Here is a 26,435-nt window from a genome sequence, read left to right as displayed (position 1 = left end):
CACACTACTTTGTAGCCTCTCAGGCCAAAAATAGCTCTAAAGACCTTCTTTATATGAGGGACTGCCTTCTCCCATATGTTCCAACCAACCCTCTTAGGTTCTCTGAGGGGGCTTTCCTGCAAGTGCTGCCTTTCTCCCAAGTTAGGGGGATGGCTGCACAGGGGCAAACCTTCTCAATAGTGGTGTCACAGTTATGAAATTCCCTTCTGGGGGAATTAAGATCTGCCCCCTCTCTCATGGCATTTTGGCAAGAGTTCAAAACATTTTTGTTTCATTTTGCTTTTGGGATGTCTGCCTCCTGTGCCTGTATAGCAGTTTCTTGAATATTTTTGCCCTCTTCCAGTTGATGTTTCCCCATTGTATTCCTTTTCTTTTCCTATTGTAGTATTGTATTTTCTATTTTTTTTACTCTATTGTTTATTGTATTTTTATTTTTAACTCTATAAATTGTAAGCTGCCTTGGGCATCTGCTTTCTGCAGAGAAAAGTGGGGTAGAAATCTTTTAAATAAAAAATAAATGCATTACATTCAGCTCCATCTAGATTCTAGATGGGGCTGAATGTAATGTAATGGAGTTACTATATTCCATTATGTTACATTATATTCAGCCTCATCAAGTGGCTGAATGTGGTAAAGCTTTATACCGATGTATAGATATATATGTATTCTGGGGCAATGTTGGGAGACCTGGAAAGAAGGTCTTTAGAGCTATTTTTAGCTTGAAAATGGTGTGGTTTTGCCTCACAAAGCTAGGAAACTCAATTTTTGCACTTTTTTAAATTTAAAAGGGCATGTAAACTGGGTCCCCAGCATATACGTGGTGAGTCAAATCCACAAATGCCGAGGTCCCACTTTATAAAGAAACATGGGTAAAACAAATGAATGCAGGGATGGGAAATATAGCTGAAATTGTGATTGCGCTCAGCATCAAGTTACAGCTCTAAGTCCACCTATTTTCTATTTTTTGGCACATCAACTTTCTTAGAAATTGCTATCAGCTTTACCAATAGAGCAGTGATGGCGAACTTATGACACATGTGGAACATGTGCATTCATCCAGTGGGAGTGCAAAGAAGCTTTCTTTGTCCCAATTGGGACTTTTCACTGCTGCTAAGGAGCCCCCTCCTCCTCCAGGAGGAGGAAGGGGCAGCAGACATAGCCAGCACTGCTGCAGCTGATTGCTTTGTGCAGATTATAAGTCCCAGTCAGCACAAAGAAGCATACCTCCCCTCGCCTCCAGAGGTTTACAGGGCCCCAAAACCCATGGATTTCAATATCTGAGGGTTTCCTTATCCACGAGCGGTTTCTAGAATAGAACTTCGTGGATAATGCGGGAGGCCCTGTACCATATGTGCAAAACAGGCCACAGAGATATCAATCAACTGACCCCTGCCCCCCCCAAACCCTACAAAACCACTGCAACCAACCCATTGCTCTTACCCCCAAAACTCAGAGAAATAGGTGGTCTTGACATGGTACCTAAAAGATGTATAGGAGCCAAATAGGTTTCTGGGGGAGAAAAGAATATTCCAGAGGGTTGGTGCCACTGAAGGGATAACCCTGCTCCAATATATGTCTAGTATACTTCAGAAAGTAAGAACACCTGGTGCAAGAGTGGGTTTTCAAGGGACATGAATAGTTCTAGCAGGGAGGAAGGGTGAAAAAACAGTGTTGTGCAGACTGAGTTTCAGTTGCATGCCTTAGAATCTAGCCTATTAAATTTGTATGGACATCTTTCAATAGCTGGTTTTCTACATCCAGATCAATTTTCAAACAATATACAGATTGTCATGAAGTATTTGCACAAAATTGCTTTGAAGCACATGCTATAGACATGAAGCACATGAATCATTTTTCTTTGCCAGGAAATTTTAGCAATCTTTACAACATTTTAGCTTTTGTGCCTTCCTAACTTGGACCAAGCCTGAATTCGCTAGCAAAAGTAATCTTAATTTTCTGTCTTTTGCTTCTTTAGGAAGTTACACTGCTATGGTGTGTGTGTGTGTGTGTGTGTGTGTGTGTGTGTGTGTGTGTGTGTGTGTGTTGCAAGATTCGGGCAGAATGGAGGTGTGTAATTTTTTTCAAACATCTCAAATCAAATCCCTTGCAATAATGAATCAAAATGATCCTTGTAAAAATTAAATAATGAATTTGTCCTGATTTGTTTGTCCTATAATGGAATGCTTTATATGTGTATTCTGACCACAGCATGACATAGAAAATTACTTTGTATTACTAGATCAGCATTGGATTTAAGGCTAAGGCCGATTTACAAAAGAGATGGCAAATGATGGTACTGTTGGCATTGGAAAGAAATTTCAATTTCTGTGAGATGGATCTATTTAGTATTACAGTTCTAGAATGAGGCAGCAGACATAAGATTAATGTAATGTTCTGAATATAGCAGCACTGGTAGTATCCCTAACCAGTGTCTGTGTTATGTGGACTTTTGAAAATGAGTTGACTGAATTATGTGTGTCCCATTGGTTACAAAAATGATAGTTTTATAGTATTTAGTATATAAAGAACTACCTGGAATAGGATAGTAGGAATCCTTTGGAAAGCTGAGTGGTGGTTGATGGGCTTCACACAGAAGATGCCATTAAAAATATACAAGGTACTAGGGATGGGAAGGATCTTGGAAACCCACTATTGAGAGGAGGGGTGCAATCCTCAGTTGCTCTTGGGCTATCGTAAGTCCCTTCCGCTGACTTGGAGGTGTCGCAAAAGTGCCGTAAAGAAAATTTGCGCCACTTCAGCAACTGGGAGGCCAAATCCAGTGCCATTGCACTGGGGTGGGATGAGTTTGCACCAGCCGAGTCAGGCCGGTGCAGGAGTCGGGGGGGACGCGTGCCAGGGCAGGTGACTGAGTCTGTGGGCAGCCTGGGATGGGGGGTGTGGGGGGGCAAGGATCCAGCAGCTAGGCTGGATCCTTATCCCACTCCTGGGTGACCTGGCACAGCGCTGGGCTCGTCAGATCTGCCCCTCCTCTTTAGGTAGCGCAGATCTGAGTGGCCACTTTGGGACTGCTGCTGCATTACCCAGGGTAAGAGAAATAAATTCTCCTTACCCCAAGCTGAGCAGCAGCCATCCTGCTTGTTCTAGCAGGGGTTAGGATGGGGCTGCCCATGATATGGGTCTTTTTGGAGGAATGATCTAACTCAGCAGGTTCATAGGAAGCTGCCTTATACTGTTTCAGACGATTGGTCTGTCTCAGTCAGTACAGGGGGCGCCATATCTGCAGATTCATTTATCTGTGGATCAAATCTGGGACCCTCCCCAGCATGCACACCCCCTAATAAGACATTAAAAAGTCACTCTCAGTTTCACAGAAAAACCTGAAGTTGCATTTTCTTAGCTGTAGAGCTCAGTCTGAGCTCGGCAGAGTCCAGGGACCGACATCCTTGGCCTTTACTGAGCTTAGAGGCTCCTCCGGAGGCGAGGGGAATGGAGTTTTCCTCGCCTCCTGGGAGGGCAGCTCCACAGGAGCGCGGGAACAGGTGTTCACTAGTATCCGCAGTTTTAGGTATCTGTTCCAGAACGGAATCCCATGGATAAGGGACCACTCCTGTATTGTCAACAGGTACTGGCAGTGGCTCTCCAGGGTTTCAGACAGAAATATTCCTGGATGTGCCAGGGATTTAGAGCTTCTGTATACAACGTGTTCTGCCATTGAGCCTTGGCCCTTCAGGTACAAGGCAGCTATATGTATACCATAGTAAAGATGGATAGCATAAATGCATACAGACAGAGTAGTACAGCAGTGTGTTGTCAAATATGAACTATTGATTGATTTGATCTATATACTGCTTTTCTGGTATTCAAAGTGGTGTACAAGATAAATAAAACATGCAGAAGATAAAAATATCTCAATAAACCCATTAAAAACAATTAAAAATTGAGAAAATGTACAAAAGCAGATTAAAATATAAAAGCTATAACTAGAGGCAGTTTAAATTTTTATTTTTTTCAGGGATTTTGGTGTTATCCAAAAATAAAAATTGCTGAAAGTAGTGATATGTGCTTTTATTCAAAAAATAAGTTTTAATCATTTTTAAAGAACTTCTATCAATTCTAATGGTTGTATACTGTCAGCAGGCATAGCTGCAGGCCTAAAAGGCAGAAAACATCCCCTCTCTTAGAATAATGGCACAAGATAGATGTATAGATAAAATTGGTCACTTTATTTAAACTTCAGGTTTGAGGCAACTGACCAGCTAGCCTGCAGTGACCAATTTCACAGTATGGCATGCTAATTAACCCCAACAAACCACTCTGCAAACACTAGCCTCTTTTGGAAGTGGTTTCCAATCACAATTTATAGCTTTTTAGAGGCTTGGGGAGCGCTGTAGAGCAGGGGTCTCTAAATTTTTTGGCTGAAGGGCCGCATGAAATATCTAGAACAGTGTTTAAATATAAAATTTAAATAAACACATTAGAGATGGAACTTTGATGAATGAATAAATGAATGGGCTGAAATGTCCAGGATTTCTCAAAGAACAAACACAGCCCAAGAAATAAAGCACACACTTAAATGGACCCCCATTCCCCCACCCCACAAGCACAACTCTGGTTGTGTTTGGTCAACTGCGCCAGAAGCTCTAGGGGAACAGAGGCTGGCCGTGGGCAGGATAGAGGCTCGCCGCGGGCCACATCTCGCCCCCGGGTTGGGGTTTGGAGACCCCTGCTGTAGAGGCATCTGCAGGGCTCCCCCCAGAGGCCAACGGATAATGCTTCTGCAAGCAAAATGTAACCTTTTGTCCCTGACATCGGCATGGTCCTGGGGAATCATGTTGCTGTCATCCCTGTGTCCCTTTAAGGAGTCAGGGGCAAGTGCTTCCCTGGTTGGTGGGTTGTAACCCACTAGTTTGGGAACCACTTGCTTAAATTATGTTGAATCAAAATTCTTCTTGTTGCTTGATATCAATGTTTACTTTTTGTTAACTTATGAAGAAAATAACGCATGGACAACACTCCATTTACTAAAATTCCAACAGAGTTCCAACAAGTAGGATGCAGCAATTTTTAATTAAAAAGAGTGCTTTTATTACACCGAAAATGATATTAGTCAAAAAAGAGACTCACAGGTGATGGTAATAAACAGGGATTATTCTTGACACACAGTGCATGCAATGTGCACACGGGGGATGGGCTGTTCTTTACTAACTTACGAAGCGTGTTATAAAAAGGATGCAGAGACTATGGTATAAAGTTTCAAGACATGACTGTAAAGAAATGTTATTTGCCAGGTAGATGGGCCGTACCACCAGAAGATGATTATTGAGGGCTTTTTTTAAATGTTAGTGGACACTAGCATGGAAATACAGGTTCAGCCTTGTTATATACTGATTTTTTATACACAAATGTGACTCAACACGAATGGCCACTGCAAATGAGAAGGAATGTGCTGATCCCTGGAGAAGGGGAAAAATGCATCCCTTTAAAACCACAGTTTAAAAAAACTACTTTTCTTACTGTTGTAGAGAGACAGTCATACAAGTGATTACAGGTATAATCTAATTATCCATGGATTTTTCTATCTCAACACAATGAGAAGGGCCCTTTAAATTAAAGGAAAACCATCATTTATCAATAGCCTCCTTAATGCAAGAGAGGGCAGTCATCTGACAATCCATCAATCATTCTCTCTCCAGGCACTTAGAACCCTCTCCCCCAGCACCTGAAAGAATGCAAGTCATTATCACCTCCACGCCTGGAGAGAGACTGATTGCCTCTGTGTGCATTACAAAGGTCAGCAGGGCTGTTTTTAAATCGCTGAGCAAAAGGACATTGTTTTTTAAATGGATTTGCTTTAGTTCGATTTTTGCCATCCACATGTGTTCTGAGAATGGAACCCTCATGAATAATGAGACTCAAACCTGTAATGGGGAAAAGTTGAACTGTGGCTTCATTCACACATGCATTTGCCTGTGTGATTGCTCAATGTGGAGGCTTATTGCAAGCCATTCATGTGACATGGCTTCTCACGCAGTAGTACAATTTTTATTTTTTTGTAACTCCTCCTTTGTAAACTCTCCTTTTCCCTCTTGAAGCGAAGTATCATAGTGGAATTCCTGCATTTATACTTGTGATATTATCCTTTCAACACTGCGTATATGTCACAGATGGCTTAATGAATTCATTCTTCATGTCAGGACTAAATTATATTTAACTTTTTTGCAAAGTGCAAACATTTACTGTGAACTTAATTCAGTATGTTTAAAACAATTATATTTGACCATTAAAGTTAATAATATGCACATTAACCTATGATGGCGTCTGAATCAATATTGTAGTTTGGAATCTGTGACTCTTGGACAGCTTTGTCTAAATATTGATTTAATTGTCATTTGTGTAAGGTATGAAACAAATTACATGCCTTACTGATATCATTAATGTGGCCTCTTTGAACTGCTGAATCCATGGGTTCATGTAATACATGACATTACATTACAATAATATTGAAATTATTGTGAAATACAATTGCCCATGTACTAGATTTTACTAGATTGCAACAAGATCCATCTGGGGCTTTCATTTTACTATCAATATTAGATCAGTTGCACAGGTTTACTTCAGTTTTAATTGATTCTGATACGTCTCATGTGGTAAAGCTGTCTTGACTTATGTGGGCATTTGTTATATTCAAATTGTTTTAAAATATGACAAGTTTCTTTAACATAAGTTCAACATTACATAAACATTACGCGCATCTCGCAAAGTCTGTCTGATTTTGCATGTATGAAGATTCAGTGTCGTGTTGTAGCAAAATTCACCAATTCAAGATGTTGATGACTTTAAGCCATTTTTTGCCGAACATTTCATATATGTAAAAGGAATCAAATATTTAAATCTGTGGGCTGGGCAGAAATGGGTTAAAGTCCTTTATGGCATAGATCCAGAATACCTCAAAGACCGCCTTCTCCCATAAAATTCTTCACGCCCCCTCCAACCATTGGATAGGGTCCTGCTTAAGATACTGCTTCCATCTGAAGCCAAAGGGGTGGTGGCAAGGGGATGATGGCAGGGCCTCCTCTGTTGTGGCACCACGTTTCAGGAACCAGTTACCTGAAGACTTGACAAACAGCTCCCCCATTACACAGTTTCTGGAGGGTTCTAAAAACTCAGTTATTTCAGTTAGCCTTTGAGGAGAGAGGAGGAGCCTAGGAACCCTTTTACTCTTTGGTCACTGCTTTTATGCCATTGTTTTATGCTGTTGCTGTGTTTATCCATATTGTTTACTTTTGTGTTTTTAAATTTTATCTATACGTTTTTTGTTTTTATTGTAGTATTTTTATTTTTTTACATTTTCTTGAACATAACAAAGGTGATATATAAATCTTTTAAACAAATAAAAACTCATAAAACTTAAATTGGTGGTAGAATTGCTGCCTGACGTTCAGAAAATTTCAGATTCAGATGCTGTCATCTTCAAGAAGGGGTGAAAAACAGTCCTGTCTGAAACTCTTGAGAGCTTTTGAATCCTGGACATTTAGTCTTTGTTGAGCTAGATTGACCAATGGTCTGGTTCAGTATAAGGCTGTTTCATATGTTTACTCAGAAATTAATACCACTGAGTTCAAGACAATTGGCTCCCTAGTAAATATTGTTAAGACTGCAACATAAATCTCATTAAAAGCAATAATTGCAGAAATGTAAATTAAGAAATGTAAGCTCCCAAGAACAGTGTTTATAGTTAAAAAAAATGGACAAGTTAATATATCTTCTTGTTTACTTTGCAGATCCATACTTAATTTCCACGAGAACTTTTCTGCCTCAGCTGTTTGAGTAGCGGATTTTTGAGAGCTCATTTTCAATTTTTTTTTAATTTTATTTTTCAGGCTATCTCCTTGATTTAATATCTTCTGTCAAATTTTCTAGCCATCAAAAACTACTGGATCAGTAGTTGAGGTTATAGAATCCTGTATTAGTGAGAAAAGAGGTTGAACTGAGCTCCCTGTTTTTATGACATTTGTGCAATATGTGTAGGATGCACAGGAAATTACATATGACTAAGTATTTATGAATATCTGAAATGGTCTTTTCTCAGGTAAAAGTGACCCCTTTTGTGTAGTGGAGTTGAACAATGATAGACTGTTGACGCACACAGTATACAAGAACCTTAACCCTGAATGGAACAAAATCTTCACGTTGTAAGTCTTAATGTATTGTGTCTTACTTTTCTACTTGTAAGCCTGGCTTGCCCTTTCAAATCTATCATGATAGAGATAAAATGCTTCCATTGGAATTCACAAGTATAAAGTAGGCATTCTGGTAGCAGAAAATACATGGTCTTTCAAGTAAGTAACTCCAAATTTCACTTGGAAGGTAGTGTTGATAACTGTTTTTCAGCTACTACATCGGGACTGTGGACTTTCAAACTGCTGTTTCATACATTTAAGATATATATCTGGCAATTCAACCCAAGCCTGACTACCCCTCAGGCTGCTGAAGCAAGTGTCTAATATGATTTGATTCACCTGATTTTTATAGGTAAAGGCACCTATTTCTATAAACCTGAAAATAGCTTTTTGGTTCTTTCTTCATAAACCAATCAGGCACCATTGAAGCATAAGGAAGGGATTTCCAAATGCTTTTTTGCAATATTTCTTTATTTTTAAGGTTGGGTTCCATTGGATCTTACATCACACTTGAAATTTTCTGAAAAGGATTCAATAAGGTAAATGGGATAACTCAGAAGGAACTGAAGATATAAGTAGAAAGATGCTATGGTTTGTGTATGTTTTGCTTTTTTTCTGTCTGCTTATTTAATGCTTTAAAAACCATAGATTTTTCAAGGCAAGTGATAGCTAAGATAAGATTGCATTATCACAGCTGTTGGGTATGTTTGTTTGAATGTTGAATAGAATTGTATTCTTGCATTTCATGGCCATTTGGCCCAACTTTTTATAATTTTTTACAGTCTTTAAGCTTGTGTATGTATATCCAAACAAGAAAAATTTAGCCTTTTGTTTGTACTGCTTTTGAGTTCTTCTGTTCAAATAGATTGAGAACTACTGGCTTCTTTTTCTTAATGAGCACTGGGTTAGTGATGTCTCCCCCCACCCACAAATGAAGACCTGTGTAAATTGTAGGGGAAAGCCACAGCTCAGTGGTACGATCTGCCTGGTGGCAGAGGTGTGGGCTACATGTTCCATTGAACTATAGGTCATTTGGCATACATCCTTTTCATTAAGTGTATCATTGTACAAACAGAGATGACAGGGTTGTCACCTATAGAGAACTATTTTATAAAAGAGGCACATTCTTGTGGAATATCTTCCTCATATTTCTTCTTTGGCTTTAATGTTATCTTCTCTATAGTGTACTGAATTTGAAAGTATGTGGTCTGTTGGATTAAAAACCCATGTTGGGCACTTTCTTTGGAATAACTGTACAGAATTAGAAATAGAAATCGTTAGTAGCAATCAGGTTTTGACACACTTGAACTGTGTTCTTAAACACATTTACTACAGACACATAGTGGAGCTGAAGTCCATTAAACTTGCATAGGTTTGCACTGCTGCTCATCCCAGTTCATTAAAAATAGTTTCATCTTGTTGCTATCCGTGGTGTCCTTTAATTGTAATACAGCACTAAGAGGAAGGAAATTTGCTTCTGATTTCCTTGCTACTTCACTATCCACCAAACATTTTTAGTTACAATTTCTAGTTTTGTTTGTTTTCCTGTTTCTAAATTTTTGCATGATTTGCTTTACAAACTCAATATTCTCCATGTAAGTGATAAGACCTATAAAAACCCAAAATTTATTTTGCTTTGGCTAAACTGAAGGAACACTAGGCAAAAGAAAATTCCAACAATTGTGCTACTCACCTGTTTTCTCTCAGTGATTGTTGAGCAAGCACTCGATGTTATGTTTACTGTTGAGAGAGACAGCAGTCATCATCCAGTATTTCATTCATTGTCATAAAAATAACTTGTGCGTAATACCTTGAGAGCAGCAATTCCTGTAGCAGATATACAATTGCCCTAGTTTCATTGGCTTATACCTTCAGTCCTTCCCCCCCCCCATGTGTTCCAAATTTATGTTGCATTTCTCATCCAGAAAACATGTACAGGTGGTACCTTGGTATCTGTGGGGGATTCATTCTTGAACCCCCTGTGGATACCAAAAATCATGGATAAGGAAATCTCTGGTTTTCAGCCCCTTAAGCCCTTTGAAGGGGGACCGGAGCAGAGGGCTTTCTGAAGCCTGCAGAAGCTGCGTGCATCCGCCCATGGCTTCTATGGGATTCAGAATGGCCCTATAGCTTGAAAAAATGCTACTTTCGGTTTCTGGACAAAAACCATAAGTGATTTTTGATGCTTTTTTGAAAGGTTTTAAGAGGGCTGGGCAATCCCTCAGGTGGGGAAAGCCCTTGAGCTTTCCAGAGGTCTTCAGAAAGCCAACTGGAGGGGACCAGAGCACAGCTCCTGTCCCCTTCAGAGGGTTCAAATGGAGCCAAGTCTGGCTCAACATAGGTCCAGGGGACCCATGTTAAGCCAGATACACGGATGCAAAACCCATGGATAAATAGGCTCCATCTGTAAGGGGATCTAGTCTAATTACTTGGAAAAAGTTATTATTATTATTATTATTATTATTATTATTATTATTATTATTATTATTATACTAACAATAATAACAATAACAACAACAGTATTTATATACCACTTTTCAACTAAAAGTTCACAAAGTGGTTTACAGAGAAAAATCATATAACTAAATGGCTCCCTGTACCAAAAGGACTCACAATCTAAAAAGATGCCAAGGAATACCAGCAGACAGCCACTAGAACAGACAGTGCTGGCATGAATTCTTTTTGCAGTAAAATAGCAGTGGCTTCTGAATGCAGTGCAGTTCTGTACTTCTTGCTGGGCATGATGACATACAGCAGAAGTCCAAAAAAACTAAAACTTCCCAACAATTTAGGGAGTGGAAGAAGTGAAAGAACTCTGCAAACCTCTGAACTGCTTCAAAATATGGAACCTGCAGCGATTTGGGGACCCTATAACTATAACTACTAAGGAACTAGTCATATCTATTAAAAGCTCTTTGATGTATTGAGCTTTTGAAGACCTTTTTTCCTTTCTCTGAGTACACATTTATTGGCATGTCTTGTGGAACACTTTAAATGAGCAGATATGTTTTAACAAAAGGCCTGATCATGGGATGCAATATTTGGCACATATAACACCAAACATGGGGCTTAAAATAACTTGGTTGGGAATATCATGCCTTGGTTGAATTCTTGGATTTTGTTATTTCCCTATACCAGGGCTTTTCAGACTGGGGCGTTGGGCCCTATGGGCCCTGGCCTCTACCCCCTTTAGGGGCAGGGGCAGCCTGGAGGCAGGGAGGAGGCAGCAGTGCAATCCCCAGGATCGTGCCACTTAGGGGGCTGCAGGGGCTTTTGGTATCTCAAAAAAGACATAGTGGAAATGGAAAAGGTGCAAAAGAGAGTGACTAAGATGATTACGGGGCTGGGGCACCTTCCTTATGAGGAAAGGCTACGGCGTTTGGGCCTCTTCAGCCTAGAAAAGAGACACCTGAGAGGAGACATGGTTGAGATATACAAAATTATGCAGGGGATGGACAGAGTAGATAGGGAGATGCTCTTTACACTCTCACATAATACCAGAACCAGGGGACATCCACTAAAATTGAGTGTTGGGCGGGTTAGGACAGACAAAAGAAAATATTTCTTTACTCAGCGTGTGGTCGGTCTGTGGAACTCCTTGCCACAGGATGTGGTGCTGGCGTCTAGCCTAGACGCCTTTAAAAGGGGATTGGACATGTTTCTGGAGGAAAAATTCATTATGGAGGAAAAATCCATTATGGGGTACAAGCCATGATGTGTATGCGCAACCTCCTGATTTTAGAAATGGGTTATGTCAGAATGCCAGATGCAAGGGAGGGCACCAGGATGAGGTCTCTTGTTATCTGGGGTGCTCCCTGGGGCATTTGGTGGGCCGCTGTGAGATATAGGAAGCTGGACTAGATGGGCCTATGGCCTGATCCAGTGGGGCTGTTCTTATGTTCTTATGTACGCTGCAGGGGCTTGGGTACACCTCCGCTTTAGCAGAGGTGGAGCGCGATCACTCCGCTTTCCCTTTCAGAACTGTAGGGAGCCCTGAAGATGTTCGCGCAGGGTTCCCCGCAACCCCGGGAGGCTGCAGGAGGCTTAGGTAATTGTACCCATGCCCCTGCAGCCCCCCTGAGTGGTGCGATCCTGGGATCGCGCTGCTGCCTCCCCCCCCCGCCCCTGCTGCCTCCCCCTGCCTTCACAAGGACTTACAGCGGTTTTCAGACTCCCTGAGAGTTTGAAAACCACTGCCCTATACCATCTTCCAGTTTCCCTTTTTTAGCTATACTTGTAAAATACGAAGAGCATTTGACCTTTTTTGGTAACTTTCTAATGCATTTGTTTTGGGTACAGTTAGATGATTGTCTTGCCTCTATTTCTGCCCCACCCTTTCCCTAGCAATGTTAAGGATATTCACACAGTTCTGGAAGTAACAGTTTATGATGAGGATCGAGATCGGAGTGCTGACTTCCTGGGCAAAGTGGCCATACCATTGTTGTCGGTAAGTTTTTGTCATTGTTATTATTTTCTTAATACAGTGCTCTGTATTTCTTATGCTCATGGGGGAAAAAGGATCAGCTCTGTCTCTGTCATTTCTCAACCAAGGTCTGTAATAAGAACGTAAAAAAATTTTAACATACTCGATTCGCGGCCATGTTGAATCCCATGATAGTTAATTTTTCCTGACAGACTTGGTCCTGGTAATGAACAGGTACTTGTCAGAATTGCCACAGTTGTTTTGGGTTCTCTGTCAGTTTCAGCAGCTGGGGGTCAAAGGTCACTGAGGGAGTGTATTCAGTGGAGACCGCGAGACAGACGGCTGTCATGTCCTTTTCCCGCAGATTCAAAATGGTGAACAGAAAGCCTACGTCTTGAAAAACAAGCAGCTGACAGGGCCAACAAAGGGGGTCATCTATCTTGAAATAGATGTGATTTTTAATGCTGTAAGTCTTAACTTTGGCTTTTTTGTACTGCTAAAGAGTTCAGTTTCATGAAGGCTTTTGTTCCTGATTTGTAGGGAATCTCTGTCATTCCTCATTTTCTCTAAACCTTGATGTATACTGCAGAATACTCTTCTGTCACTGGCTGAGACACCCACACTTTCTCACTTTGCTGCAAACGTATACACAAGCATGAGTTTCTTTGCCTGCTTTTCTAGTTTGTAGACTTGACGTCATTACTTTGCAGTGTTATGACTTTGTGGTGTTTTTTTTGCATGCATGCACATACACGTGCGTGGATACACACAACACTCTCTCTCACACAAAGTATTCAGTACACTTTTTATATATAAAATGACATTTGTTTTGATGCATAGGTGAAAGCCAGCTTGCGAACATTAATACCCAAAGAACAAAAGTACATTGAAGAAGAGAACAGACTTTCTAAACAGGTAAAGAGTTAGAGAAAAACTAAGTATTTTCATAAGACTTGCTATCATGTAACCTTCTAACCATTTCTTGTCAAGCATTGTTAGCAGACAGAATAGCATGTATCACTTAACCCTTTGCGGAAAATAACTTGGATAGAGACTTCAAGGAGACAAGAATATACATTTTAATATATCCTCTTCTGCCACAGTTCAGTCTCTGTGAAATGTGTGAATGGGAACCCAAGCTAAAGTTGTCAGTATGTCCCATGTATCAGGTTTTTGTGCAGGTGGCTGTAAACTAAGTCTAGCATAAATTTTTGTGGCAAACATTGACCTGGAGGAACTCCCATATTGTCGTGGATTAGGGAATGTATCAACCTTTTGTTCTCCTAGTTCTAACTCAGCGGTGCTTATTAGAATTTTAACCGAGGCAACAAAAATAGTTCATTTGATTTTTCAAGGCTGATTGACAAGGATCTTTTTTTTCTTTTCACATGCATTTTCTACTTAATAGCTGTTAATTTTAACAGCTATTAACTATTCCAAAAGTCCAAAGTGACTGAACACTTTCATCTGAAGTGTGTCTGTATGTTTTTAAATAATCCTACAACTATCATAACTGGTTTATTTAGGTTTAGATTTTTAATAATTAAAGATTAATTTAATGGGTTAATTCAATGTTGATCTTTAAAAATTGTTCTAACTGTATTAGAAATAACACATAATTTCTTAAAGTGAAACTTCTTAATTTGTGTATTGCAAGTTAAACATGCATTATTGCAACTTAAACATGCATTATTGCAACTTAAATGGAAAAGCAATGACTAAAATTACCATAGAGAGAATTAGTCAATAAGAATTAGTTAGAACTGTAGAGAATATTCCTGATTGCTCAAAACCAGTCATCAATTTAGTGTTTAAAATGGATTAAGAGACCATCTTCAGACATTCAGTTTTCAAAATCTAAGTTGGTATATTAAACCTCTGAATCTTAATACCAAAACAGTGTGAAATATTTGTTAAACGAGGCTTGGTAGGAGGTCCTTGTGTTCAGTTGCCTAGGCAAAACAATGCATAATACTTACAGTTATTTTCAAGCTATACAACAGAATTACTGCACAAACCTGTGTTTTTATGCAGTTGGTGGTGATGTTACTGATAAATACCTAGACAGTCATTTCTGATCTTTGTTCTCTTCACACATAAATATGTAACTGTAAGCAGTACAGCGTTTTCAGTTCTTCAAATATGTTGCAATGATCTTCATACCTATACTGCTAACACAATTTACATTTTTCCTTCAGCTTCTGCTTCGGAACTTTATCCGTATGAAACGCTGTGTCATGGTTCTCATAAATGCTGCCTACTATATAAACAGCTGCTTTGACTGGGATTCACCACCAAGGAGTCTTGCTGCTTTTGTGGTATGGTACTCTAAGCCTTAATCAGGAGGTTAATGTTTAATATTAACAGTATTTAGATAACACTTTTCAACAAAAAAGTTCACAAAGCTGTTAACAGACAAAATCAAATAATTATTTGATATGTTTATGCAGGCACAATATGGAATAGGCTTGGGAGTCACAACTTTTTATCTGACAGAAGGAAACCATTAACCAATAAGGTACTGGTAGTAAGAGGCTAACACTGGACCAGCCAAAGTTTCCTGGAACTGGTGTGTGGCACCAGTGTTACGGAGACCTCCAAAATCAAAGGACTCTGAACATAATCTAGAAAGTACCACACAAAGGCCAAATCCTTTCCTATATGTTCCGTTGTTGGTGAATGGGAACTTTCATGTTACTCTTGATGTGTGTGATCCAGTCTCTTCCAAATCACTCCAACCTATGTGACAAATTTTTAAATATACAAAAATATCAATCCCATCAATTCTGAAATGGGTTCCCTTACTTCTTAAGCTGTTCTTTCAAAACTCACTCATCATTTGTTATATAGTGTTACAGAAGTTTAATCCAAAGTCTCTCTTAGCCTGCTCCTTAGCAGCTAAATGTTTTTATCACCTTTGTCAAGCGTTACACTTCCATAGGGAAACACTTTAAGAAATGAAAGTTAGTAGTCTGTTTAAAATGACAGTGCCTGATTTTAAGATGTAGAGTACATGGCAATGACTGCATGCTCTGACCAAAGGATTACTAACCTGAAAATGCAAGTTTCAGAAATGGGTAGTCTAATCCTAAATTGTGCTAGCGCAGCATGGCTGCATGGCCCCTGATGTATCCAGTGCAGCTCAGGGGCAGGCTGGAGGTCTCCTTGGGGTAAGAGGATATTTTCCCCTTAGCCCGAGTAGTGTCTCAATCTGCTCTATGGGACTACTCAGATGTCCACCAGCTATTTAGTTGGCAGAAGTCTGAGCAACCCTGTGTAAGGCTTGCCCAGCCAGTGAATGGGATTAAGATATGGCAGAGGAGGCCTCTGCCAATTCCACCCCCTCCTGTACCTTATCCACCCTCATTCCACCTCCCCACCACCCTCCCCCCACCTTTGCACCACTCAACAGCATAATTAGTCCTACCACTGGTAAGGCCGATTGATACTGTGCTGGAGCTGCCTACTTGCACAGTGTTACAAATGTCTTTACAGCACATTTGTGATCCCCTTGGCTGACACCATGGCTACAGTGCCAGCCCAGCCCAGAAATAGGATTACACTGTGATTTGGAACCACACTGGTTAAAGACCAGCTGTATAGAAATGATGGTGTTGCTTTTATGGGACTATTTTCCCTGGTGAACAGTTACAAGAATGGCATGGGAAGAACAACAGTAGTCTGAGATGTAACCATGTCATTTGAACCCTCACAGGGGACTTCCTGAATTCAAATGTAACTGGAGCAGAATAAGAAGTGACCAGATACAGCTATTTTTTATCTGTAACATTGCTTTGAAGATATATGAACAACCATTTTATAAGGGAACCCCAACAGAACGAATACGTTGCTTCAGTAATAAACAGCATGCAGCGCAGTCCTATCTTGCACTGGAACAGGCAGTCAGAGGTAAGGGGAAACTCTTTCCCCTTACCCTTGGTTAAGCCACCACAGCCCCAAAGGGTCTTCTCAGACTTGCACCATCTCACGAGGTGGCATAATTTCGAGGAGAGCAGAGCTGCTTGCAGCCGCTCCATACTGCTCAGGAACAGGGGCTAGGATCCAGCATATCTGCCAGTCCCTATGGCATAGATCCCTTGCATCTGGCATTCTGACATCATGGCATTCTAAAATCAGGAGGTTGCACATACACATCGTGGCTTGTAACCCATAATGGATTTTTCCTCCAGAAACTCATCCAATCCCCTTTTAAAGGCGTCCAGGCCAGATGCCATCACCACATCCTGTGGCAAGGAGTTCCACAGATTAACCACACGCAACCAGGCAGGGCAAACAGGATGACACACAGCCCAATCCTATGCATGTCTACTCAGAAGTAAGTCCCATTTGTCATTGGGGCTTACTGCCAGGAAAGTGTGGATAGAATTGGGCTGTAATTCTACAGACAACTTTTAAAAAATTAAGCGTCATTTATGCTATGATTTTTTGAATGAATTATTGTTGGTTCAGAAAGGTTTCAAAGCTTTCAGGTTGGTTCAGAAAGGTTTCATGATAATTGGCCATATTTTAAGGGGAAGCATCTGAACTAGTGCTTCTGCTGTTGGGACTTCCCTGTGTGAAAAGGACCTCCCCTCATTCACTGAGGGAACTCCTGACAGCAGAAGCAATAGTTGAACTAAATTCCTGGGTAGCATCCTAAGTTGTTATGCTACCCAAAAGTTGTCTCGACCCTTACACTGTCTTACAGTCTCAACCATTTACACTGTTGTCAAACAACTTCAGAGCATAGTTTTTTCCAGAGTACCTGAGATTTAAATAGCATAGCGCTTTCTGTGTAATTGATTTTTTTCCCAGTTGTGAAAAGCATACAATAAGTATAAATAACTTTCATTTATAAAACCATTTCCTCAAATCCTGTTCATTATTATTTTTGTTTTCATCTTCATGTTAGAGTTAAGCCTTCTGTAATACCTTTATAGTATTTGAATATGCAATGGTTGTTACAGAATGTTTTGATGGGTACACAATGTGTGGCAGTCATATTGTGTGTAGAAATTGTGAGGATTGTCTTTTAGAATGGTTATAGAATATAACTAATATAGAATATACTGGTTATATATTTGATTTAGTTTTCTTCTTGCTGTTAATCAAACATTCATACATGTGACTGTTGGAGAATGCAAGGGGATATAGGGCAAAAAGAAGAGATTATGTGCACTCTCTTTTCTGTGCTGTCACTTTTTACTGTAATGAGCAGAAAAATAATTGGACAACTAAGCTATCAGTAAAAGGACACACTTCAACCTAAGTCAATGAATTTATTTTACAGGAGAAACTTTAATCTTTAAATATGATTGTGGATAATTTGTGGTACAATTTGTCCATTCTGAATTGTTTTAGCCTTTTCAGTTGTTATACAGTAAGTGCTGCTGTGTTTAACATTAACATTTGGTATTTTACACATTTAATTCCTGTACTGCTGTATGGTCTTCAGGGAAATGTGCTCTAGTGCTACAAGAGAGAGACAAAGTATTGATCAGCTAACATTTCAGCTACATTTATGTATGTCGCAAAATTAATGAAAATGCCAGACAAAAATGTCAAGAGTGCACAAAAAGGTAGGATTTGAATTTTGGTAGTTTAATGAAAAGTTTAAGATGTACATTATCAAATGTCCCTTGGCCTTCCGCGTACAATTCCTAACACAATAATTAAAGGGAAACACACATTTTTATTCAGAAGACTGTTGAACATGAAATTCTAAGGACATATCTAGTCCTTGGGTAACTGAATGTTCCCAAATGACCTCAATAAAGCATACAAAATGCCATTTATAAATTGTCATAAATAACAATCATCCTTTCTCATTTGGAAAAATATTCTTGGCCTCCTATTCTTCTTATGCAGTTGGGGGAGACTTTATTATGCACTCTTCCCCTTCATACTTTAGCTAATGTTCTTCTAAACACTACTCTGGAAAGTTTGAAGGGAAAAAAAACACCTTAAGCTCTTTCTTTACTGTGTTCCACTTTCTTCCTTTGTTGTTCCTAAGATTGTTTAGCTTATGCTGAATTTATGAGTGTTAGGTTTACTGACCATCTAAAATAAAAAGTTGGGGGGCTGCATTCTAAAATGTTCCATGTCTTAGACTGACCTTATTCATTCACATTAAATGGGGAAATCTCACCACTCTGGCATAGAAGTATAGATACAAAAAGTCTTCTGAAGGTCCTTTATCGCAGACGTAATGTAGATTTTGTTTAGGCATATGGATAAGGTCAATTAGCCTTGAAGGAATTTACGAAGTTTTTTTATATTGTTGAGATGTTTTGGAGGTAAACAGTTCTCTCCTTGGTGTACAGGTAAACAATAGATACATGGAACCTGGAAAAATAAAATTCTTACAACCAAGTGGAAGGAGATAATGTAATGTTGTTTCATCATGGAAAGAGGCATATAAATAGAAAATATTATTTTTGTTGTTTTTGTTTTTTTCTCACAAAAATATTTTTATACTATTAAGTTTCTCTTCAGTATTCTTGATTATGGGTGGAAGTATGCAGGAGGGACTATACTTGAAACAAGAGCAGAAGTAGTTGGAGTAAATGGCATGTATATGTTACTACAAACGTGATAATTTCTTCAGTTACAGTGCATGCTTGTGACATATGAGTAATATTGAAATCACACTAGAAACTCTGGAACTGCAGAATAGGGCAGAATAAAATTCTCTTTCTGGAATCAGAAGGGCTGCATGCAACATTTTTTCACATGCACCAGTGTTTTCCCAGACACCCCTCCCCTTCCCAGTGTAGCTCCTTGTGGGCCCAATCCTATCCAGTTTTCCAGTGCTGGTGCCACTGTGCCAGTGGGGTATGCACTGCTTCTTGTGTTGGGGAGGCAGTCACAGATTCCTCCTCAAGGTATGGGAACATTCGTTCCCTTACCTTGGGGCTGTATTGCGTCTGCACCAGTGCTGAAAAGTTGGATAGGATTGGGCCCTCTATCTCCTGAACAGCCCAAAGGTCAGAAGGGCCTTTCAGAGCTACTTGTGATATGGGGAATGAGAAGGTAGCTGGAGTAGTGGAATCAGGGATGCACATCCTTGTATTATATAAAAGTACTTTCTGCTCTTTTATAGGCTACTTTGCATTCTATCTTATATGGTCTGTCATGCTGATTTTATTTTTAGCCAGTATTTAAGTAGCCTTCCATTGCCAAGTTCTGCTACTTGGTGATCGTGGTTATGAAGACTTGTTACTGGATAAAATGTGGAAGAATCTTTTGATTTCCCCTGTACTTAAAAGCTGCAAGTAAAATAAGTTCAAATGCTTTTCTTTTTGCATCTGTTGATTGTATAGCTGTGACCTAATATGGATGGTAAATGATCATACCTATGAACAAATAATGCACCACTGCCTGTCAGGATTTGTCACCTTAGACACATGCGACAGCTTCAGCATGTCCTTTGGGATTTTTTATTTTACTGCAGTGCCCATACTGCAGAGGTTCCCAACATTCTTGACACCTCAGTGCAAATGCAGTGTGCGGCTCCAGGAACTGTCTGGCAAGGACATCATCACCACCCACTTCCAGGTTTGGAGACCATGTAGGATGCTGCAAAGGCTGGTGAGAGGCTCATGGCGGGTGGGAGGGTCTTTCCCTGTTTGTGAAAAACCATGCACAGGAGCTTGGCCAGTCAACCCGAGCCTCTTATCAGTTGTTCTAGCATCCTCTATGGTTTCACTTCCAGGTGCCATACTGTATCTCAAACTGTTTCTGTAGGTGTGGAGTCAGCAGGAAGAGGAAGAGGGGGAGGAAAGTGGATAGGATTGTATTGTTAAACATTTAACTTACCTTTTGGTCCACACTATTGATTTACTGGTGCAAAAGTAAGCCTGTTTTTCTTATCTAAACCTAGGTTTATCCAAACCTAGGCTTATCCAGAAGTTTATCTAGGCTAAATCTAGAAGTTGTTGATAATACTGCAGGAGAAAATAAAAAGCAGGTTTCTGTACCTTCACAAGGCAGTTTAGATCAGGAAAATATTTCAGGAGAAAGATCCCCATACCCTAGTACAACTGCTCCAGTCAAATTCAGAGTCCCTTTGTAGCAGCTTTAAAAAAGGGGAAAAATCACCTTGCAAGATCTTTGCTCAGCCACAAAATATATTGGGTGACTTTGGACTCATGACTTTCCTTATACTTACAGGATTGTTGCAAAGATAAAATTGGTAGTGGTGAAAGAGATCATATATACCACCTTGAACTCTGTGTAGGAAGGAAGAGATGATGATGATGATGATACTAATCTAAGCACAGATATTTTGCGTAACATGTTTGGCTCTTAGAACCAAACTAGACATTTAAGCACATAATTGAGTTAGCGCAGTGCTTCTCAGATCTTTAGCACCAGGACCCACTTTATTAGAATGAGAATCCATCAGGACCCACTGGAAGTGATCTTATGACAGGAAGTGACATCATCAAGCAGGAAAATTTTTAACCACCCTAGGCTGCAATCCTGCCCACACTTACCCAGGTGTAAGTCCCATTTACCATCATTGTTAAAAGCTTATACATAGTAACCTGTTAAAAGTACAGAGCTGTGACTTTTCCCCAGATACAGTCACCTACCATGGTAGCATCAAGTCTAATATATTAAAATAAAATATTGAAATGAATGGGGACCCACCTGAAATTGGCTCGCAACCTACGTAGTGGGTCCCGACCCACAATTTGAGGAACACTGGGCTAGCATGTTTGTTCAGTTAGGACCATGGTGGGCAGAAGGTTAACCGACCTGCCCTATATGTATTATGACTATGATCCACAGGAGGCTGATTGGCTGCTCTGCTAGCACCAATCCCATACTTAAAGTAGTATGTCTTTTGACCTTTAGTAGCTATTAGCTGTAATCTGTTTCCAGTGTACTGTTTTGATGCTTTGTTACTGTTCAACATTTCAGAAATGTGTTTATGCTTCAGTTTCTTATTAAAAGTGGCTTTGTCAGGGCTCTGGTTGTGGAGAAAAGGCTTTTTAAGTGCTTCTCCCTTTGTTTCCAGAGGTGTTGGTTCCCTAATTCTTTTACACTAAGGAATTTTTTAAATTGTCTTTTGTAATAACAATGAAGTTTAAAATTATATATTTTACAGGCTCCTTTTGAAAGGCTGTTTCAAAGTGGTCTGCCCTATGGCATCAGAAATTGATGTGCAAGAGGCTTAATCACACATTTCCATTGGGCATGCAGAACTTGTGCCATAGTTCTCTTTGTATCCCAGTCAAATGTGTTTATGGAAGAAGGCTGCATCCGTTGCAGCACTTGTTTTTACAAATGTAAAGGCAAAATCAAACAAGGCAAATCACACAGGTTAAACTGTTGTTCTTTGAAGCTATTTCCTTTATGAAAGACAAAGGATCAAATACAGTGGATCTTTCTGCACACTTATACTATTGAGGTATGGATAATTCATTATGGAATGGTTTCCTATACAGTGTTAATGAAGTATAAAGCGGGCATTTCACCCTTCAAGGTGAGATGTCTGTGTTACAGTGTTTTTCTTGTGTGGTGCATACTCAGATATGCAATCTATTTGCAGTCAGGAGTAGTTCAATCCAGGAAAAGCTTTACCACTTGATTCTACTAATTGAATAAACTGACTCTTGAAGTTGTTTCAAAATCCAGAAGGGACCATATGTGATACCAACTGAAGACCCATGTACAGCACAATCCTATGCATGTCTACTCAGAACTAAACTCCATTGTATTCACTGGGGCTTACTTCTAGGTAAGTGTGTACAGAATTGCAGCCTTATGGTAGGTGTTATGTATTTACATGTTTGGTATAAACCTAGGTTTGTATCATCAGATAATTGAAAACAGTCCAAAAAATAAGCTCACTCCAGGCACATTCAGATATCTTTAGAACAAATGATTTATTTTCTAGCCTTTGCTTGGGCCTGATCCTGCATACAGGTTTGTTTATAGCAGTCTCTGGGCTTTTGAATTATTACAGCCAGATTGTGTTCCCAGAGTTCCCCACTGCAACCGAGCCCAACAAGATACCTCTCTGTTCTTGCCATATTTCAGCTTATTTACTTTACTTTATGGCAAAATAATCTCGCTGAGGTTGATGCAACCTCTTGTACATTAGTGCAGTTTGGTACAGTTCAAACAATTCTCAGTAATGACTGGTAATAATATTGGTAGAAGTAGCATATTTTGTTCCATACTGGGTATATGCTAAACTAAAGAGAAAAGTAGGCAATTTTGAAACGTTTGAGTTAAATCAATTCTTTTGCATATAGGATCTAATGGTATGTGTTTTTGTTTCTATGTAATCTCTTTGTTTTTGTCTGCAATTGTGTGTGTGTGTGTGTGTGTGTGTGTGTGTGTGTGTGTGTGTGTGTAGATGTTACAATAGAAAGTCCTATTATCACAAACTCACTATTTTAATAGTGTTGAAAATGCCTTCTGAACCAAATCCATCTTTTAGTTTCTAATAGTTCTGTTGCATCATTATAACACGACTTCTATTGAGCTATTTTAGTTATTTAAAAAACAAAGGCATTTACCAGCCATGCACGGTTTAAGAATCAGGGATATGTCTGGTCAACTTTTTTCCATTGAGAAATATCAAGTGCACTGCCAAGAAAGAGACTATTGATGCTTTGGTTTTTCTACATGCCCTTTCTCTCTCTTTCCCCTTTCCCCCCTCCAATGCATCAGATCAGTTTCTTTATATGTGAGGGAAAGGGTTATATTGATGATGGGAGCAACTTGGGGCATTTCGGGGGAACAGGTAAAAATGAACATCGACAGCCACCTTGTCTTATTGAGCCTTTCTTTGTTCCCTTTCAGACTGAACTACTTGTGTCCCTTGGCAAATGGTGCTTTGCTGCTGCTGTCTCTTTTTTCAAATATATCTCGCTAGTATATATTTCAGTATTTGTTTCTCCATTTGTTTTCATATTTTTAAAGGCTGCTTTTCATGTTAACACTTCAGCCAGCAGGTGCAATAACAAGTGGCAACAATGATTCATTAAAAAAAGAGTGATATCTAGACAAATGGTTTGGTTAAATTCCTTTATATTAAGAGTCAGGCAAGTCATCTAGCCCAGGAAAATTCCAGAATGGACATACACTTTTGCAAATAAAACTTGGATGTGTTCAATTTTCTGCCTTATGAGGGTTTGAGAAATATTTAGTCTGAAAAATACTTTTGAAATGTGGAATTGGGAATAAAACATTTTTTAAAAATTTCAGGTGTATAGGGCATGTTGTATTCTTGTATTAGCTTTTTAAAAAGCAACTGATAAAAGTTTGTAGTTTACAATCACTGATATCACAGTACATATGCTGTAGTGCAAGGCAAAATGTTGATCAAATTCATGATAGTTTAAAAAAATAAATAAATCTAATGGTCATTAGCATAGAAGAGGTAAACTTGCTGTTAAAGGGCATCACAGAATCAGAATATAGTGGAACTGTAATTAATGTCTACTGTACTGTAGCCTTTATTACTCTCCAGTATATACTGTCAACATGATTAGGCATGTCTGTATTCAGATTATAATGGATCACCATCCTTAGCTAGCAATAACATAAATGGGCCAATTCAAGTTCTAGCTTGTTAAAATGAAAAAAAAAGTATTTGGAAGTCTGTGTGTGTCTACAGTCATTTGCGATTGAGTTTTTCTATGATAGTTACTCACTCATGTGGAGGTAACATGTAGAATCTACTTTGATGTATATTTGACTCTCCAATAAAACTTCAATGTTCTGTAAGTCTTTTGACTACTTTGTAGGTTCTTATGTAAAATCTTGGCCAAGTAAGTAAATGTTTAGTATAAAAATTGTTTCCCCCCTTCCAAAAAAATGCATAAATACTGAATCATCTTTGGCTTCACCCTTATAAGTGGTGTTCCATAAGAATTAATGTATCAGGTCAATACATTATGTTTATTACTCTACTATAAGATTGTCACAGTGTCTTCTTCCTTAATGAAATCAGTGTGTGTGGGCAATGCCTTTTCTCTCTCTGCCTGTTTATAATGGGAGGGGTGGGGGAAGAGACTCCTCTCTTCTCTTTCATTCCCTGTAGTGTTTAATCCCAGCGATTCTCTCCATATCATCCCTACCAGGGTGGTTTAGCTAGCAGCATTTCATTAACCTCATTTTTTTTTCCTTTCCTACCATAAAGCATTGCCTCTTCGTCCTTCATTCCTAGTTCTTTGTTTACAACACTTTGCCTCTCTGCGTTCTTCCACTTGCTGTGCATAAGATCAAGGCAAAACATGCACACTGGAGTGTTTTCTGAGTTGTGATGGGATGCACAAACTGCAGCCCCCAAGAGTTGATGGCAGCTTGTGTGCCTGCTAACTTCCAGTAGGCAAATGCACAGTACCTCCATTTTAAACCAAACCCCTGAGCAGCAGAAGCACATACACTAGTAAATAAAGCAAATTATTGTTATTGAAACTGTCTTGGTGACTTGTGAGTGATTGAATTCTTGATGAGATGGTGCAAGATTTTTATGTTTTGAAGGCAGCTCTAATGTCTAAATCTACCATATATGCACTTAAGATAAGTAAAGATTTGAGAAGTAGTACTTAACACTTGCCACTTCTTCATGCTGTACTGTTGGCACAAGTATTATGAGTTAATAAAAATGGTACAGTATTATATGAAGATAATGATTTACCCGTATAAGGCCATACTAGACCACGTTTGACACTCAGACTTTAGTAAATTTGTCATCTTTTAAGAAACTGTAATTTAGTAGCTAGCTAAATTATATAATTTTTTAAAAGCATTTAGTAGCTGAAGTAAAGTTATTTTTCTTTCATGCAAAGTTCAGTATTTATACTAATGCTTCATTGTTGCTGAGTATCTTTTTACCATTAGCATTTAAAAATGTATCTGTTTCAGCGACTGATCACTTGAGTGTACCTATGCCATTCAAAGTTGAAAACTCTGGAAGCCTATCTAGCACTAGAATGATATCACTGAACTGGCTGGAGTTACCTACCACAGGAACAATTACCCGATCAGGGTCAAATACCCTCTCACCTTTCTACCTGAACACCTGCAAATTGAGCTGTGTCCCATTCAGAATTTTAAGAACAGAGTCATTGTCAACAAGGCAGTTTGTTTCTGAGAGAAAATTATGCTGGTTCTCTTTTTTAATGAAAGACAAGTCTGTTGTTACTTAAAGGATATTAGGCTTCACTGCATTTTTGGGGAAAACAAATTTGCTGTAACTTTACCTGTAATGTAGTACTGAATAGGTGCAAATAGACTCTACATTGTATGTAGCAGAGTAGGGAAAATAAGGGTTTGTTAAAACCATAAAAGGGATTTGTAACCATTATATTTTCAAGGACTTGCGTTATCAGAGTTTTGGGTTATAGGGGAAATATTTTAGTTACAGCCTTAACATTAAATACCTGTCTTGTATATTACCCCAAAGTAGTTTCAAAGAAGGAGGGTTTTGTCTATTCGACACACACAGTGAAATTACAAATTTCCTGAAAGTAAATAGGCTGGTGGTCTTTGATTTAGGACTTTAGCTAGCCAGGGATTACAATAAAGACTAAAGTAATTATTCCCAAAGCTAAGCTTTGATTTTGGTTTCAGCTACATTGATGGCTTATTCATCCAGTAAATGTTTTGCTGATTTCATTATGTCATATGTAGCTTTGTGTTTGAAATATATTTTTAAATGCATACAGATAAAATATACTGGTTCACACGTTTTGCTTTTAATTCAGATCATGATGTTGACCATTTGTTAAGCAAAACAAATAATCCTCCATCTATACAATTATTCTTATGAATATGAATTGCATTGTCATAATTAAAATAACTTGCACAGTTTATTTGATTTGTAAGTGCTTGGGATTAATTAG

The 26,435-nt window shown here is 39.1% G+C and overlaps 1 protein-coding gene across 1 annotated transcript in view; it reads left to right on the top strand.

Annotated features, from left to right (window-relative positions):
- Positions 1–26,435, top strand: part of MCTP1 (multiple C2 and transmembrane domain containing 1) — a 254,641-nt gene that overhangs the window by 128,506 nt on the left and 99,700 nt on the right. Inside the window, exons 14-18 of the mRNA XM_066616140.1 lie at positions 8,051–8,153; positions 12,486–12,588; positions 12,929–13,030; positions 13,405–13,479; positions 14,763–14,882. Coding sequence (XP_066472237.1) covers positions 8,051–8,153; positions 12,486–12,588; positions 12,929–13,030; positions 13,405–13,479; positions 14,763–14,882 — 503 coding nt within the window. The remainder of the gene's footprint in view (positions 1–8,050; positions 8,154–12,485; positions 12,589–12,928; positions 13,031–13,404; positions 13,480–14,762; positions 14,883–26,435) is intronic.

The sequence above is a fragment of the Tiliqua scincoides genome, chromosome 2 (assembly GCF_035046505.1).
Source record: "Tiliqua scincoides isolate rTilSci1 chromosome 2, rTilSci1.hap2, whole genome shotgun sequence".
Lineage (NCBI taxonomy): Eukaryota > Metazoa > Chordata > Lepidosauria > Squamata > Scincidae > Tiliqua > Tiliqua scincoides.
Note: the sequence above shows the minus strand (reverse complement) of the source record. Positions and strands in the feature narration are given on the sequence as shown.